This window comes from Ictidomys tridecemlineatus, chromosome 5 (assembly GCF_052094955.1).
Source record: "Ictidomys tridecemlineatus isolate mIctTri1 chromosome 5, mIctTri1.hap1, whole genome shotgun sequence".
NCBI lineage: Eukaryota > Metazoa > Chordata > Mammalia > Rodentia > Sciuridae > Ictidomys > Ictidomys tridecemlineatus.
The window spans coordinates 141,945,908-141,964,498 of record NC_135481.1 but is presented as its reverse complement, the minus strand read 5'-3'; the positions used below and the strand labels follow the sequence as shown (position 1 = coordinate 141,964,498).

Genomic DNA, 18,591 nt, shown 5'->3' with positions numbered 1-18,591 from the left:
GGCATTGACATTTGGAAATGTATGTATATAATTGCAGGATAAATAAAATACCTAATTATGTTAATATTTTTAGAAACAATATCAATAATCTTACATTGAAAATGGAAATGTCAACCTGGACTAAAAATATGTTAAATACAAGTGTATAGGAAATACAGGTTTAGGGGAATCAAATTATACAATGCCAAGAAGAAGCAATTAATCAGATCCAGAATGTAAACGTGCAGAAAAAGAGAGATGTGCAAGAATAAAATTAAAGCATTTGCCAATAAATATACTGAATGCAGAGCATCAGGCTAAGTGAAATAAGCTAGATTCAGAAAATCAAGGATCTATTTTCTCTCAAGTGCAGAAGCTAGAGAAAACTGAAGGAAAAAGGGGGGCTGTGGATAGGACACCATAAGGATAGAGGAAACATCAGTGGAATACAAGAAGAAAACTGAGGGAGAGGCAGGAGAAAAGGAAAGGAAACAGGCGCTGGATTTAATAAAATTATACTATGTGCATATATAAATACACCACAGTATATTATCTATAAAGCACCAACTAAAAATAAATATATAAATAAATAGAAAGAACAACAGTATAGTACAGGTAGGGAAATGGAGGGAGGAGGGGAAGAAAAGAAGAGACTCTGGGGACAAAAGTGGAGCAAATTCCATACATGCATGATTTATGTCAAAATAAGCCCAACTTGCTGAGCATGGAGGCGCTTGCCTGTCAGCCTAGTAACTCAGAGACTGAGGCAGAAGGATCACAAGTTCGAAGCCAGCCTCAGCCACTTAGTAAGACCCTGTTTCAAAATAAAAAATAAAAAAGTCTGGAAATGTGGCTCAGAGGTTAAACGCTCCTGGGTTCATTACCTCCCCTCCCCCACACAAAAAAAACTATTATTTATAACTATAATGTACTGATGAAAGAAAAAATTTTAAAAAGGGATGTGGAGAGGAAGGAACTATTAGACGGAAATATCTCCAAAATATACTGAGATGAGCTGAGCACAATGATGCACGCCTATAGTTCCAGTGGCTCAGAAGGCTAGGATTTGCAATATCAAAGCAAAGCATGTATATATCCCCCTCAGCAACTTTAGCAAGGTCCTGAGCAACTTGACAAGACGCCATCTCAAAATATGTGCCTCAGTGGTTAAGTGCCCTTGGGTTCAATCCCTGGTATCAAAAAAAAAAAAAAACAACAACACTGAGATGGAAAAATTAATGAATAGAGCAGTATGCATACCACACTACCTTTAATTTGTGTTTAAGAGGGAAAACACACAATCTATATAAAACACACACACACACATTTTTCTAAATTTCTTAAAAAGAGACAAACACTGGGGGCTATGTGATTTTCATTTTTGAGCCAAAAATTTGAATAATTACAAAGAAATAATTTGAAATAATTTGAAATAATTACAAAGAAAAAAACATGATAAACCTAAAGTTACTTTTGGATGTATTTTAGATGCTGTAAAAACACATATTCAAAATCTCAGGCTTTTATTTGTTTTTTTGAAAACAAATTTATTTGAAACAATGGCCACAGGAATGTTAAGCAAAAGCTATCCCTCTGAGCTACACCCCCATCCCTAAAAGTACATATTCAGATTATTATCCAAATCACTCAAGCTATTTTCTTTTACCAAAAAATATTTTTAATGTATATCGAAATTATTTTTAATTTCTTTTCATTAAAGTACAGCAAAGTTTATTAAAAGGGAAAGGAGGAGGAAAGCACCCTCAAGGAAGACAGTGGATCCTTCTCAGAGAGGAGAGCAATCAAATTCTACTAATTTCAAAAAGAAGCCCTAAAAAAAGACAATTCCAAAATATAAATAATTAATAGACAACACTGAAAGCCAGACACTACATTAACAAGCAGTTAATAGTCCAGTAAGAACTATTCAATTAATTACCCAAACCTTCTGATTACTATTATTCCATTTTGCAAATGAAAGAGTTGAGGTAATTTAACTCAGAGAAGTCTTAACCAAACTTTTAGGTAACTGGTTGCCTCTGGCATCTGAACCACAGCTCAACAAAACCTCCAAAGAATAGGTAGCTTAACAATACCTTCATTTCTATGAGGTGTCCTTAAACAATGACTACTTTAGAACTCTCGTAAACATGCCTGTACCTCTAAAAAATAAAAAAACATTCTGATATCTAAGAGAAAATGTACTTCCTAGATGTTTGATCCAATTTTAAAATTCTACTTGTATGAACATTTCAATGTAACAAATGTTTACAACTGTCATTCAATATTTTATCTATTCCAATTAATTTTCTAATAAGTTCTTTACATTTGCAGCAACCTAAGAATACATATATGTATATCCAAAAAATTATGCAACCAAAATACAGAGGCATCCATTCAGCTTTGTCCCTCAGGTCTTTGTATCATTCAAACCAATTTAAACTTTCTATAGAACATAACAGAAATAATTTCATCTTGTTAATTATTCTACACCTTTACAAACCAACTTCATTTGTGTGTAGATCTATAGGATCTTAGAACACTGAGCTCAGGAAAAGGCAGTTCAGAATGCACACCATAAAGCAGGAGGCAAGCCCTTCAGCAACAGAAATAGACCAGACCTTTAGCACCAGAGTGCTACAGATGATCTGTTAACTTACCCTCACTGGCATTTTCTTTCAGCTGTTCTTCATATTCCTGCATAGCTGACACACAGCTATTGTGAATCAGTTCACCCAGGCGTTTCAAGTCTGCCACAGACTTATCCACAAGCTCAGCATCTCGTGCTATGCACTCCAATCTAAGGAAGGACAAACATGGACACTTTTCTCAACATCACAAGATAATACTACGTCTCATATAAGTTTGCTCCTACAAAGACACTTTTCTCTGCCTTCATTCATGGGTCATTAACAATAACAACTGCTTCACATTAACTAAGAGCTAACTCACTCATTTTCTATCTTAAAGAATTGTGCTTTGGGATATGTCACAAAACCAAAGTAATCTCAAAAATTTTAAATGAGAGGTTTCAAAACTTAGTTTATTAAACAAATGGGCTATCTGCTACTGTCAGTATGTGACATGCTTAAAGACTATTGCATCTTTCTATTCACTTTCCTTTCTCTACTCCACCTTCACTCACTGCAATGTTCATAGAAGTTCATATTCAGATCATCTCTAAGTTGTAGGGAGCACATAAACACAATGGCTAAAAATCATGATGTCAAAAGGAACCAAACCAACTTCATCCACATGTTGGTAGTTGTTAAGGTAACTGGTTCAAAGATAAATATGAAGGTCAGCCAAGTCCAGGAAAGATGTGCCTGACTTTTGCAATTTTGCTGTGACTCACTACTATACATCACTGCTTCCTCTCCAAATGGAAAGCATAAAACCAAAAATACAAGCTTGGAATTTTCACCAGAACAGTATCAAAAATAAGAGAGGGGAAACTGGCATATGCTTTAAATTGGTGCTATTATTTACAGGATATATTGTTGATTTTTAGAAAACAAAATACTTAACTACTTGAAATAAGTCTTATGTTAAAATCCAACTTCTGAAATCATATTTTGAATGCTTGTAGTACCAATAGCTAACCATTTTGTAAGTCACTACAGGCAAGATGATATAAGTTGTATTTTTAATCTTCACAATACCTTGTAAAAATGTACAAGATTACTAAGTCAAAAAGACATTACTAAATCTAAGAATTAGAACATAAATAACCCAGTCTCTTCAGCTATAGTTACCTAAACATCTCTTTGGGAAACGCATCGTTTTGAATTTACTTGATTTACCTCCCCCTAAGGTATAAATCTCTGACTGGTCTGTCTGTATCATCTTCATACCCTTCCAGAAAGGGACATGCACCTGATACATTGATATTGTTTCCAGGGGGGAAAAAAAAGTTCCCAGAATTAATATTAAAAGAAAAATATTACCAAGAGAGAGAGAGAGAGAGAGAGAGAGAGAGAGAGAAGAGAACCTGCTATACAATAAAGCTGAAAAAGAGGATAAAGAATTATCACTGAGCTTACCGTTCAAGAGGGAGACCAAACTTCTTATAAGCCTTGATGAACCTAAGAATATGATCAATAAAACAAATTAAAACCCAGAAACCAGTTATAACACATCCTGTAATGAACTATGAGCCATTCAAATTGTCAAAAATAGACTGGCAACACCCAATCTTTGCAACAATCACTAAATAAATAAACATTGAGCATCTCTGAAAAGAGATAACTTAAAATAATAGACATTAAAGATTTAACTTTATTTTCAGTGACTGATCAAGAAATTTCTTGGAGCTGTAACAGAGAATTGTGAGTTTAGAAGATGCGAGTTTATGAAGTTCACTATGTAATAAATGATTCAATCACCACAAGTCTATTGTGATAAAAACCCAGTATCATTCATTGGCCTACTTAAGTCTACATAATATAATATTTTTAATTATTTTATGTTCAATGATACAGCCATAAGATTTATAAGACTTTCTCCAATATTTTTTAAAATTAGGCAGAATAAAATAATTGACTTGAAACTTCTTAGGCCAAACTATTTTGAAATTCTAGTCACTCCTGCCCAACCTTGTCTCCAACCGTAAATCCAATCTCCTTCCATAGTCAGTACCTTAAACTATGCTATATACAGCCTGTGCTAACACCTTCTCCCCATCTGCAATGCTTACCACATAGCACTTTCACTAAAAAGCAAGATGTCACAATAATGTCAAGGACATCATTGTAATATGCCAAATTACTATGACAATATGGTATGTAATAGTGTAAGGAGAGTGCTAAAAAAATGGAAACAGAGGATATGGCAACTAAAGAAAACAGGAGGGAATATAACAGCTATGAAATACTAAAGGAAGAACAAGGACTAGGAAAGTGTTAAATATGAAAGCAAACCTGAAGATTATTCCTCAACTCTACATTTTTCCTTCCTGAAATATATTGAAATGTTTCATTTCTAAAATAATGGTTTGAGATTTACCGGAAAATTATATAGGAGCTAGGTATGCATTAGCTCAGTGATAATGTCCTTACCTAGGATGCTCAAGGCCCCGAGTTTAATCCCTGGCAACAACAACAACAAAAAAAAATAATGATGATGAAAAAGATGATGATGTTGTTGATAAATAATAATATCAGGGGAAAAAAGGTTCCCAGTATTAGTATTAAAAAGAAAATATTACCAAAGAAAAGAACCAATACCAAGGGGGAGAAGCACTTCCAACATAATAGAGTAAGGAACTCAAAAAATCTGCTCCTCCATAAAAATAATAAGAACACAAGCAAAAACTAACAAAACTCATTTACCAGAACTGTCAATTAAGAAAATGTTCACTGTCAACTAACAGGCATCTGTTTAAGAAAATGGTTGCATCTGTTAAGAACATCAAGTTGCAAGGTGCAGTGGCACACACCTGTGATCCCAGTGCTTTGGGAGACTGAGGCAGGAGAACTGTGATTTCAAAGCCAGCCTCAGCAACTTAGTGAGGCCCTAAGCAACTCAGCAAGACCCTATCTCTAAATAAACTATTAAAATGGTCTGAGGGGGCTTCAGTTGTGGCTCAATGCTAGAGCACTGGCCTAGCATGTGTGAGGCACTGGATTAGATTCTCAGCATTGCATATAAATAAATGAATAAAATAAGGGTCCATCGACATCTAAAAAAATAGACTTAAAAAAAAGGGGAGTCTGGGGATGTGGGTCAGTGGTTAAGCACCCCTGGGTTAAATCCCAAATTCCAAAAGAAAGAACAGCAAGCTTCCTATCAACTTGCTTTATTCCCATCTCCTTCTACTTGTTCCAGCAGAGCCTTAAAAACCAACATTTTTGCAACTACAATGATTATGCTAACCTGTGACAGAGCAGCCACTGGAGGAGGAAGAACAGGTTTGGAATGTCATAAGAGCCCTATCCCTTGCAAACAGAGCTTCTTGACCTGACTCAGCACCTTGAAAAGCTTCATTCAAAGAAAGAAGTCAAAGATGACTTAGGACTTTCTGCACAGCCCTGTTCACAGTTCATTGGTCAAAAACAACTAGATGCAGATGTTCAACATCACACTGATCAGGGCAACATAATCAATTGGAATAAAAAGAAATTGATAAAAAACTGGAAAATTGCCCACACAGCACCCCGAAAAGCTACGATATTCTCAAGAGTCAAGAAGACCACACATTTGTACATCTGTATGCATGTCAGGAAAGATCTTAGAAGGTCCTATCCTCTCAATTCTAGCTGACCTTGATGATCTGCACATGTAGGAATTGAAAATTAAGGCAGAGTTGTAAACTGCCTCCGATCGCACTGAAACGTGCCCTAAGATACACACTAAGTCCCTCAACAAAGGTAGGCAGATCTTAAAGAAAAGCTCTGCCCAACCATTAATTAACTTCTCAGCCAAAAGAACAGACTTCAAAAAACATGACCAAAGAATACAGACTTCACAGAACTAGCCTAGGAAAGTCAGTGAACACGCAAACAATAGCAAACACAGTGAACTCTGGATAGTGAGGCAAATCTGATTCCGAATTTAATACATTACATTTAAAAATTACAGAACACACCAAAATGCGGGGAGTGGGAAGGGGTTAAAAGTACTATACCTGAAGAAGCCCAGAACTTACACTCATAAAACAAAGATGTTAATCTGCTATGACAAATATGTACTAGAAGAAAAGCAATCCACACCTAAAGAATTAAAAAGAAAGCTAGGTGCAAGTGCACACCTATAATGTCAGAGACCCATGAGACCGAGTTAGGAGGATCACAAGTTTATAGTCAGCCTCAGCAACTCAGCAAGATCCTATCCCAAAATAAAAAAGACTTGAGGATGTAGTTTAGTGGTAAAATGCCCTTGGGTTCAATTCCCATTCTCTCTCCCACACACCAAAAAAAAAAAAAAAAAAAAAAATTAAAAGAAATGTATCAACAGAGAATGTCATAAGAAATAGACAACAGGGAAAAAAAAGTCAAATATAAATCTGGAGTTGAAAAGTATAGTAATTAAAATTTAAAAAACAAAAAAAAAATCACTAGGGAGGCTCAAGAACAGAAAAAATATTAAGCAACAGTGCAAGTCCACATGAAGAAATGAGCACCTCTAATAACTTGAGTACATAAAAATAGAATAAATGTAGTTTTGTTTATAACATCTTTCTTGTCTGATCAGATGTATTCAGGAAATTGTGTTGAGCTGGATATGATGGTGCATACCTATAATTCCAGCTACTTGAAAGACTGAGGCAGAAGGATTGCAAATTGGAGACCAGCTTAGATCAGCGTGTTTTATAAGCCACTGAGATTAATTTTTTTAAGTCAACATGTTATTTTTAATTTCCAGTGCAACCACAAAGAAAATAACTAAAAAAAAAAAAAAAGTTTAAGAAAAAAAGGGGTAATTAAAATGGTATACTAAAATATATCTATTTATCACAGAACAAACTACTAATGGATAAATAAAGGGGAAAAAAATGTGACAGAGAGAAAATGAAGAGCAAGATGCAGATGTAAGTCCTACCTTATCAGTAACTGTACTGAATGTAAATGAGTCAGACTCCAATCAAAAGAGATTGGCAGAAGTAGAATAAAAATTTAAAAAAAAAGAGAGAGAGAGAGAGATTGGCAAAAAAAAGACTTTTTAAAATAATACACCAATATGCAGCCTACAAGAAACAGGAAATTAGATTCAAAGACACAGGTTGAAAAAAAAAAAAAGAAATAGTACCATCTTTTTGTATTTCAAATACCCAAAAAGAGTGATTGAGTGGCTATACAATATCAGGCTAAAAAAGTAGATGATGAAATTAAATTGGTATGTATAAATTGGTATATTCGATTGGTATATTAGCTATATCTATACATACCAATTTTAAAAGTGTATGCATCTAACCACAGGGTCCCAAAACACATGAAGCAAAAACTGATAGAACTGAAGGGTCAAACAGGCAATATAAGAATAATGGAAAACTCAACACTGTTTTCAATAACAGAAAAACTGGTCAAAAAAATCACTAAGGAATGGGAACCTTAAACAGTAAACCAGATAAAGCTAACAAACAACTATGTAACATTCCACCCGAGAGCACAAAGCACATTTTTCTCAAAAATAATACTGAATGTAAGGAATGAAGAGGAGGTAGAATATACACACAAGATTTGCTTCAAAGTCAAAATTGTTAAAATGATAACATATGTGTTGAGATGTTATGCTCTAATTTGCCTAGATTTACATATTTTTACAATTTTTCCTAATAAATTTAATAAAGAAAGAATACAGGAATTTAGGTAGAAACAAAGACTGCACAGTTTCAAATATAATGACATTAAAAGACTATTTAATATGGTTAAAATGCAGATTGGGCCATAATGCTAACTATAACTATCATCATACTTTCTATTTCCTTTAGGCTTTAAAATTATAATGAAAAATGAGGGTGGGTGGTGGGGGGAAGGGTGGGATGATTTAGAAGCAGCAATTTTAATCAGTTTTTCATAGGGCAGACAGGTATAAATGTGGATTAAGTATTGACATACAGAAAGATGTTTAAATTGATTTGAAGGTGGGTTGGGGAGAAGCTACAGAACAATGCTGTATATATCAATAAACCAAACAAACCAAATCACCACCAATCCTGGTAATCATACTGATTAGATTGGTACTGGAGATGGGGGTAACAGAGGGGAGACTTAATAAAGGTAGCCTTAATTGTATCATTTTTATTTCTTACATTTATACTACTTCTGTTATATACATAGATACATAGATACATATATCTGTGACTGTGTGTGTGTATATATACAAGCTCCTGGTTGAACCTTCTTCATAAAAATGCTCTAAATAACCAGAGAAAAGAAGGGAAACAGAAAGAGATGAGCAACAAACCTAAAAGATCTCAAGTGAGAAAAACGTTATAGCAGAAAGAATCATCTTGAAAATTTGGGGAAGCTTCTCTGCTATTTTTGTAGTTACTAGCCTCTGCCTATCTGTCACAAATTCAGGAATCCTATCAGCCCAAAGCTTATAGCATACTCTTCCAGACAAGCTCAAGTGAGAGCACAGGCTCTACCAACCTTCGGATCTCTGCATCAGTAAATCCCTCCACGAGGTCTTTCCTCACACTTCGGGGACGCCCTCTGCGCTTTGGCTTCTTGTCATCATCAGAATCATCTGTCTCACTCTCTGAAGCAGAGGATCTCTGGGCCTGCCTCTTAGACTCTGTGTCAGAATCGCTGTCATTTGTCTGAGCCTAAGAAAGAATAAGATCACACTTTAACAAGTGTCAGAGCCAAGAGATGAAAGGACTAAATCAGCCCATCTTAATTCTTTAATATTCAGAACTTCCCAACATATCAGACAAGTCAATTTCTCCTTTAACAAATAACCCTATCTCTGAATAAAATACAAAATAGGACTGGGGATGTGGCTCAGTGGTCAGGTGCCCCAGAGTTCAATCCCTGGTACCGCACACCCACCGCCAAAAAAAAAGAAAAAAAATATTGCTTGGGGTAGACAGGTTCAGAGACTCTGAAATATGAAATAAGTGAAATGGATTTAAAATATTTGGATATTTTTATAATATCTACTATATAAAATATCCAATATAATATTGGTTCATTTTTGTTTCTTTGTGCTTTTGTCTTCTCCTTTGTAAAATGAAAATAAAATTATAAAATGGACCTGTGAGATAGGGTTTTCAGATGAATTAAATGAATCAATAAGTGAAAATACATTAAGAACTATGCCTGGCACATAGTAAATGTTAAATGTTTAAACTATAGTGATGGACAAATCTAAGTTTGCTATCTCCAACAAAATAATTACTAAAATTAGTTTTCTCTACTTCCATGTTGCTACAAAAAAATCAAATTAGATGTACTTGTAAGGATGTTTTATAAGCTATACAACATGGAAATGTTCCTTGGTTTTAGTTAGGTAATTTAAGTATTTTATATATATATATATATATATATATATATATATATATATATATTTTTTTTTTTTTTTTTTTTTTTTAATGTGGTGCTGAGGATCAAACCCAATGCCTCATGCGTGCCAGGCAAGCACTCCACCACTGGGCCCCAGCCCTTAGTTATGTAATCTTTTTATTTATTTATTTATTTTGGGGGGGGTACTGTGGGTTGCACTCAGGGGTACTCAACCACTAAGCCACATCTCCAGCCCTTTTTTGAATTTTATTAGAGACAGGGTCCCACTGAGTTATTTAGCACCTCACCATTGCTGAGGGTGGCTTGAACTTGCCATTCTCCTGTCTCAACCTCCCCAGCCACTGGGATATAGGCATGCATCACTGCGCCCAGCAGTTATGTAATCTTTTACTAAGTATTTACACCACATGCTGTGAACATGTGGTGTAAATACTTAGTAAAGGCAAAATATAAGATTTGGCTCTCCAAAAGTTGAAGGCAGAATTAGATCCAAACTGTTACGATTACTATTCTAATCTCTAAGGTAAAATGCAAACTACTGTCAAATTCAGATCCTGTAAAGCCATTTCATGCAAAGCTAAAATTGCAAAGACTTAATTCAAATGTTTCTGTGTGAGCTCTTTGAATTTTCCCATTTTCCTGTGCTAGTTTCCCACACTAGAACTGTGCTCTGCAGGTCTCTGTGTCAGGGCAACAGAGCAAGGCCTCCTTTTGAATAACCTGCTCTTACAGAGTCTAGATAGTACAAAAAGTACTTTCATATCTTTTATCTCACTTGATCACCTTTTTAGTGGAACTACGAATTCGGGGCAGCATATAAATTTCTTCTAGTTCCTTCTGTCTCTCCTCTTCCTCTACTTTTTTCCTTTGCTCCTCTGGAATGATCTCATCCCAGTCCTTGTGAGGACGTTCTTCCAGCTCTTCTTCATCTTCCATTGTTGCAAAATTGGCAACCTGAAAACAAATGAACAACCCATTGTCTGACATTTCTCCACTTCCAAACACCATCTGTCAAGACATCAACTTACTCAGTGCTTTTAAATTTAAGTAAAACACTGTGAGAACCAGGATTCCTATGAAATTCCATAATCAGATTATTTATACTAATCTTATATTTCCCCCAAAATCAACTTGTCAAACCTAGGGTCATCATAAATGTTACTGAAAAATAGGGAAAAAGATAAAAGATATAAACTGTTTTAAAAATTTGATTGAAAGACTATTAAATTCCACACATTTTCTAATAAATGTGACACTAATCAGATAATTTGGGTTTATTTAAACTATAAATGCTGAATACCTAATACTAATCCATGATGAACTTACATTACTATAAATTGCCATTCAATGGAGTTCATCTGAAATAAAGCATTATAATCAAAGCACTGATTACCTAGTCAACTAGTTTTCTTACTGACTTTTATAAATAAAAATTTTATATTTTATGAAATATAAACTGTAAACGTAGATAATGATTATATATGCCCAAAAGTATACTGTGGTCTAAGGAGTAAAGGTGAAAATGTAAAATGGAACAACCCCAAAAACCTAGAAGAATATCTCATATCAAATATTATTTAATATCCAATACTATGTGTACCGAAACTGTACATACCCCAAGAAGAAAAACAACCTGAATGTATGCTTGAATTTCACAGAACCAGACTGGGACTACAGAGAAACATCAATCAACTCTGGGCAGTGGTGTGCAGGCCTTAGGCCTTGGGTCCACTTTTTTTTTTTTTTTTCCTAACATGGTACTATGTGATCGAACCCAGTGCCTCCCGTGTGCTAGGCAAGCGCTAATACTCAGCTACAACCTCAGCCCTCCACATTCTTTTAATAACTTTTTCCTAGCCCTTAGACTATCATGAAGTTACAAGAGCTTCTGGAAGTTCCATGGAATATTATGACTTTTTGCCAAAATTAATTCTTTATTTTTCAATAAGGACAATAAATTTATAATAAGATTTTCAAAACCTCAAGTCAAAACAAGGTATGATGTGAGATTATTCAAAACCAAATCTTCTGGGCTGAGGATGTGGCTCAAGTGGTAGCGCACTTGCCTAGCATGCGTGAGGCACTGGGTTCGATTCTCAGCACCACATTAAAAAAATAAAATAAAGATGTTGTGTCCACCTAAGAAACTAAAAAATAAATATTAAAAAAAAATCTTTGACCATTCTTTCAAATTAAGGATCCAGCTGAAAAACAAATGCAATGGACTAGAGAGCTTTCTAGGATACCTCTCTCTCTGCCAGGTAAGGACACGATATGAGCACTCTGCAACCCAAAAGACAGCTAGCTCTCTCCAGAAACCAATATGTTGACACCCTCATCTCAGAAGCCTTCAGAACTGTGAGACAAATCTCTGTTGTTTAACTGCTCTATGGGTATTTTGTTATAGTAATCAAGATGACTTAAGACAAATAACAATAACGCATCTCTGTCCTTTTCCATGACATCCTCTGCATCCTCAGATGCATGAATTCTAATCCTGAGCTTTTGCCCCAAAATTCTTCCCTTGTTACTCCACTGAGACAACTTCCGCTGCTGGCCAACCATGGAGTCCATTACACTGTAGTGGTTGTTTCCAAACCCTCTTTATTCCTCCCATGAGCCTATGGGCCTGCTGCACTTAACCATCACTATAACCTCCAGGTCTCTCTTACTACTCTATCCTGTGTTGAATCAACCCATGCCAGATCCTTCCAACTATGTTCTCATTTTCATCTAGGAAACCTTTGCTATTTTTATTTTCTATGCTTCCCAAGCCAATCTCCAACTTAGGATTGCCAGCTGATCCAATTTCTCTGATCACAAGTACTAATGAAGAGAGTCATAAGAGGGGTTAGGGTTGGGATTGTGGCTCAGTGGTAGAGTGCTCGCTCGCCTAGCCCATGTGAGGCACTGGGTTTGAACCTCAGCACATTAAAATGAAATAAAAATATTGTTTCCACTTCTTAAAAAAAAAAAAAGAATGAAAGAAAGTCATATGATTCTGCTAACCAACTCCACAGAAAAGCCATCTCATTTAGATTCAGCTGATTCTCTATCAAGTTCTTCCCTAAAACTCACCCACAGCTGTCCCAAATCTTTTCTATCTCTCAGCAAATAACCCACTTACTTTATTGGTACTTAAGGTCACAAACTAAATTCCCACATCTCTTCTATTCCCAAAGATGAACTTTTTCTTTTATTTTCCAAGGCCAAATCCTCTACCTGGGCTTTTGATTGTATCCTTTTCTGTCTATTCTGGAATGTGTCAAAAGGTCATGTTTTCTTAGAATCTTCAATACACTTTCCTATTTTCAAGTTCTTTTGTCAATCTAGTAACATGGTAACATCTTTTTAAAATCTTAACTCCTTAATCTTATTTTCTTTGGGGGGTGGGGGGGGGATATTGGGAATTGAATTTAGGGGCACCTGACCACTAAGCCACATCCCCAGCCCTTTTTTGTATTTTACTTCGAGACAGTCTCACTGAGTTGCTTAGAGCCTCCCAATTGTTGAGGCTGACTTTGAACTCGTGATCCTCCTGTCTCAACCTCTGGAGGTGCTGGGATTACAGGCATGGGCAACCATGTCCAGCTTCTTTCTACCTTCATAAATTACTGTCCCTAAGATTTTTGGTAAATACCAATGCTCAGTGGTGCCACCCTGTTCATCTGGTGCCCAGCGTCCACATTTAGCCCTCATCTCATTTAATTTTGTTTCAACAAACATTACTAACCCCCTTTACAAAAGGAAGAAATAAAAAATAAGCACTACCAAGCCTCCCAAATGCACAGCATTTAATTCCACTTGTGTTCCTCAGATCCTCCAAACTCTGGTCTACATCCATCCCACTGACAACACATTCTTAGCCCTCTTTGCCAGCTTATTCTCCTCTGCATGCTGACTCTGGGCAGACAGCCCACTTCAGTGGTTACCTTCATGAGGAAGACTGGAGATTACGTTTACAACATACTTGTAACTAATAATGATAATGAGGATAAACAGAGTGCCTAGTACAAAAAAAGTACCAAAGACATGAGTAAATACTACATAATGAATCAATGTGCAAGAACTCTTTCCCAATAAGATCTTCATACCTTAAACTGTGATAAAAGCTCATCTGTCGCACTTGTTGACACTTCATTCTCTCTGGTTTCAGCCAACCGTAGAATTTCATCTATATCCATTTCCTGAAGGAACAGATATAGTAATTTTAAGAAATTTAAAGAAAAGCAAGAGTCTTCAACATTTAATGAAAATGTTAAATGCAATAAACCAAATTTTTTCCTGAAATCCTATTTATTCTTATAACTCAATCCTATAATCTTTGTATCTAATTTTTTGTGTAGTTTATGTGCATGTTTTTGTATGCAATGCTAAGGATTGAATTCAGTGCCTCGCACATTCGAGGCAAGTGCTCTGCCACTGAACCAGAAGCCCAGCCCTATATCTAATGTTTTAAATTATTATTTATGCAAATGATAAGGTGAAACTAAAAAAATATTAGGGGAAAACATAAAGACAGAATCCAAAAAGGATTTATTCATTCTTGCCTATTTGATTTAGTAAGAGCACTAGGTTTTGGAAAGAAAAAAGGAAAGAAAGAAAGGAAGAAAAAGAAACTATGTCCCTTCAAATACTTAATAAGCCTCTGACACACTCAGAATCTGCTTCCCAAAATATTTAGATTCTCATAGATGATTCTTCTCAACAAAAGTTTTCCTCACTGTTAATTACCTGAGGCTCTGACTCTTCCCCTTCAAGTTCTTTGAAGAGATCCTCTGCTCCAAATTTCAAAATCGCTGTCAGTTCTTCTTTATTAAAAGGATTTGAGCTGCAGAAGTAAAATGCAGTTGCAATCTCTTAGGAATGTCAAATAAGCACTAAGGAGATATACTTCAGAATACCTATCATTTATACAGGGGAAAAGGTAAATTTTGTCCCAAGAAAAAATGAGCCACAAATACTTCATTTTTTATCCACAGGATTAGTCTATGGTTAGTAAATCAGAAGCCTAGAAAATCAATTCCTGTCCAGTTGGCTCAAATTTATATGATTAAGCAAGAAAAATGAATAACAATATGAAAGAGCTTTCACTCTGCCTTTTATAAAGTTTTCACTCACTGAGAATTTTCAACCTTTTCAACTATGATCCAAAATAGAATGCATAAAGCTCTTCTCACTTAGGAAAATTATATGAAAGCATTCTATTTAGGAAAAACTAATTTGATTTCACCTTAAACACAACTACAGCAGTCTATAATCTGATCAAAGTGTCAACTCACAATTTCCATCTAAACATTTCTGTCATCATTAGCAAAAAGCACAACAATCTCCACACAAATATTTTTATACACAGTGAAGTAACAGCTGCCAATTCAGTCTGGTGTCACTGTTGAAAAGTCAAAGGCAACACACAGCTTCATTGCGGCTGTTGTTGTATGTCACATGAGGAGCCAAAAGCAAGGGACAGGCAAGAAAAAGAGAGGACGAGTACATAAGCAGAAGGTGGGAGAGTGTAAGGCAAGGAAAGCAAAAATAAATGACCTGGCTTCTTTCTTGCAGTTATGATCTTTTCTTAGTTAGATAATGAATGGACTCACAATAGCCAGTAGGTAATCCTATTAGAATTATATCAAATGTGGGTATAAAATCAACTGAATTCTGCCTACCTCTCCAATCTTTCTAACACTTACTTAGATCTTCCAGAGTTGTTTTCCAGAACTGTCCGGCCAGTGGTATCCATGCGCTGAATCACCAGATGGTCCAATACCATCTTCTTTTTGGCCCGTTCTATGATTTCCTCTTCCACAGTCCCCTTTGTAACTAAGCGGTAAATATTTACCTATAGGAAAATAAAATGTTATCCTTATGTCTGACCAAACAAACACCAAGGGAGGAAAAAAATTATGCTCTCTACTACCATAAATGACCATTCATCCAAGTAGGCAGCTTAAGTAGGCTGCATTCTTTAAAAATGTTGCAGGCTGTACTCTTATTAAATAAAATTGCTTCAAACGATGTTATTACAGCCTTATTCTAATAACAAAAAATCTTACTAAAGATCAACCAGTTTCACTGATGGAAAAAACTGAATCATTGGCCATGACTGAAACCTATGAGTTAGCTATTGCTAGAACAGACTTTGAAATTCATATACAAAAGAAACTAGCATGTAGTTTTCCAATATAGTACAAAGCTAACATCACCATGAATAAGAACACATTTTTTCAGCAATGCTAGAATATTTAGCAACTACTTGATATTAAAACAGGGAAAAGGTTTGGCTCTAACCTTTTCATACATATCAGTCTATATCATACATCTTTTTTTGGTTAATTCACAGAAAGTGAGAACTGATATACTTTCAAACAGAAAGATTAAGAGGCCTTACTAGGTTCATCTTAGCCCAAAGCTATCTTCTCTTATTTGTACTATTTATTAAACAGAAATTGACACTTAGGGACAATGAAAGATAAATGGGAGAAAATAAGTATTATACAAACACCCTGAAAGGTCTGAAAAAAACCACTTACTCCGATCCCAAAGCTACATCCAGAAGCCTCTCCCCACTGACCTGCTTCTTCTGACCAATTCTGTGGGCTCGGGCTTGTGCCTGCAAGTCATTCTGGGGGTTCCAGTCAGAGTCAAAGATGACCACTGTGTCCGCTGAAGCCAAATTGATTCCCAGGCCACCAGCCCTTGTCGAGAGCAGGAAACAGAAGTCCTGTACACAATGCAATATACTACTTTATGCAGTGGCCTTCTCAGAAACAGTTTCATACTCCAATAAGCCCTTATACCTGGAAACCCCTGCAGGTATGAAGAAAAGTGAGATATGATGGACAAACTTTACGGAAGCTAAAAGAAGGTCAGGGGCTTGATGGCAGAGGGAATTTTCATTTGATTAAAAGGAAGAGTCAATGCAGTGAACAAAGGAGTAAAGTAGAATCTAATAAGGCAACAGGGACTAGAGAATAAGTGTTATCTCCTGGATAAAACTACTATATAAGAAACTAACTGAAAAGTCAAACAAACTTAATTATTATAGGAATTGTTCCACCAAGTTACCCAGATACATATTTTCTGGGGAAAGAGAGATTATGTTTATACTAATGCAAAGCAATTAATATAAACAAAGATAGTTAACTCTGTACATATTGATTCATTTGTTAGGCTGGTGAGGAACATAGAAACTGCATTAAATAGATCACATATTGGAACTGGTAAAGAGCACAGGGTCCTCCACCACTGCAAAAACATGCAAAAAGAAAACCCCAAGGCTTGGCTGAAGAGAGTTGTGTAGTAAACACTTAGACACTGACAACCTCCAGTTTTCACAGCAATAATAGTAAAAGAATAGGCAGGCATGGTGGAACTGCCTTCACCTGAAAGCTCAGAGGAAAAGAATAAATTGTATAAGTCACAGAGGAAAAAAGCCAAAAGGGTTTCTATTTTCAGGAAATTTGATCATGTATATCAAAAGCAATGCCTTTTTGGCTCAGAAGTGGGACATAAAAACTTGTAGTGTAGGGTTACATCTTGATAAATGGGCATATTTAATATACATATGTAGACACAACAAAAAGGTCTCCAATAGTCTAACAGTAAGATTCAAAAGCAAACAGAGCACCGTGGTGCATCCCTATAATCCCAGCAGCTCAGGAGGCTGAGATAGGAGGATCATGAATTCAAAGTCAGCCTTATTAGCAAAAGCAAGGCACTAAGCAACTCAGATTAAAATACCAGATAGGGCTGGGGATGAGGCTCAGTGACTGAGTGGCCCTGAATTCCATCCTCAGTAACAACAACAACAAAAAAGATTCAACAGCAACAGGAAATAGAAATAAAAATAGAGAGGGCTGTCTTGAAAGAATTTTAAACAATTACAATAAGGAATTATCAACAGGTGTGACAATGTATGGTAGTAGGTGATCCTTGTTGAGAAATACTTCTCTGAAGAGAAGCCTAAGGATAAATAGCAGATAGATTAGGATGAGTTACCAGAAAACTCAACAAAATATTAGCAAAATTCTTTTTTAAAATGCTCATACCCTCTTAATTATATCCAACAATAATAAAATCATTAAATCAATAATGTTATAGGCACAAAGAAATATTAGAAATTAAATTCTGTAATAGTTTAATAACATGGAGAAAATGCTCCAAGCATAATTTTGAATCAAAGGTGACAACAAAGCCATATGCGGCATGATCCCAATTTGGTAAATATATACAGTAATAAATAGTTTTAGCCAATATTCATTTAAATTTACATTCACATGTTGTGAAAAGCAAGTTGTCTCTGGGATGAGGGTTTTATATAATTTTTCTTCTTCATGCTTTTTACCATCAAATTTGTTAAATGGCATGTTTTTCCAAAATAGTATTTCATTTTTTAAAATTAATTTTAAAAAGACTATAGGGAATGGTGCAGAACTTATATTTATATACAGCAATGAGGGAGAGCAGAAATCAATTGAGAATTATACAGAAAGAAATGTCAGAATTTGACTTTTCTTTGAAAAAGGACAATAAGAAACATTCAACTTACACTTTTTGTGTTGGGCTGATGGACATAGGTGTAGGGATTGAACCTAGGACCTTGAACTTGCTAGGCATATGATCTGCCACTGCAACTCAAACT

The 18,591-nt window shown here is 35.5% G+C and overlaps 1 protein-coding gene across 5 annotated transcripts in view; it reads right to left on the bottom strand.

Annotated features, from left to right (window-relative positions):
* Positions 1–18,591, bottom strand: part of Chd2 (chromodomain helicase DNA binding protein 2) — a 127,065-nt gene that overhangs the window by 35,358 nt on the left and 73,116 nt on the right. For all 5 annotated transcript variants that reach the window (XM_005320109.4, XM_040274486.2, XM_078051220.1 and 2 more), the window contains 8 exons: positions 16,522–16,671; positions 15,641–15,789; positions 14,682–14,778; positions 14,042–14,134; positions 10,731–10,901; positions 9,072–9,247; positions 4,023–4,064; positions 2,640–2,779 (listed from right to left, as the gene is read on the bottom strand). In XM_005320109.4, the coding sequence (XP_005320166.1) occupies positions 2,640–2,779; positions 4,023–4,064; positions 9,072–9,247; positions 10,731–10,901; positions 14,042–14,134; positions 14,682–14,778; positions 15,641–15,789; positions 16,522–16,671 (1,018 nt within the window). The remainder of the gene's footprint in view (positions 1–2,639; positions 2,780–4,022; positions 4,065–9,071; positions 9,248–10,730; positions 10,902–14,041; positions 14,135–14,681; positions 14,779–15,640; positions 15,790–16,521; positions 16,672–18,591) is intronic.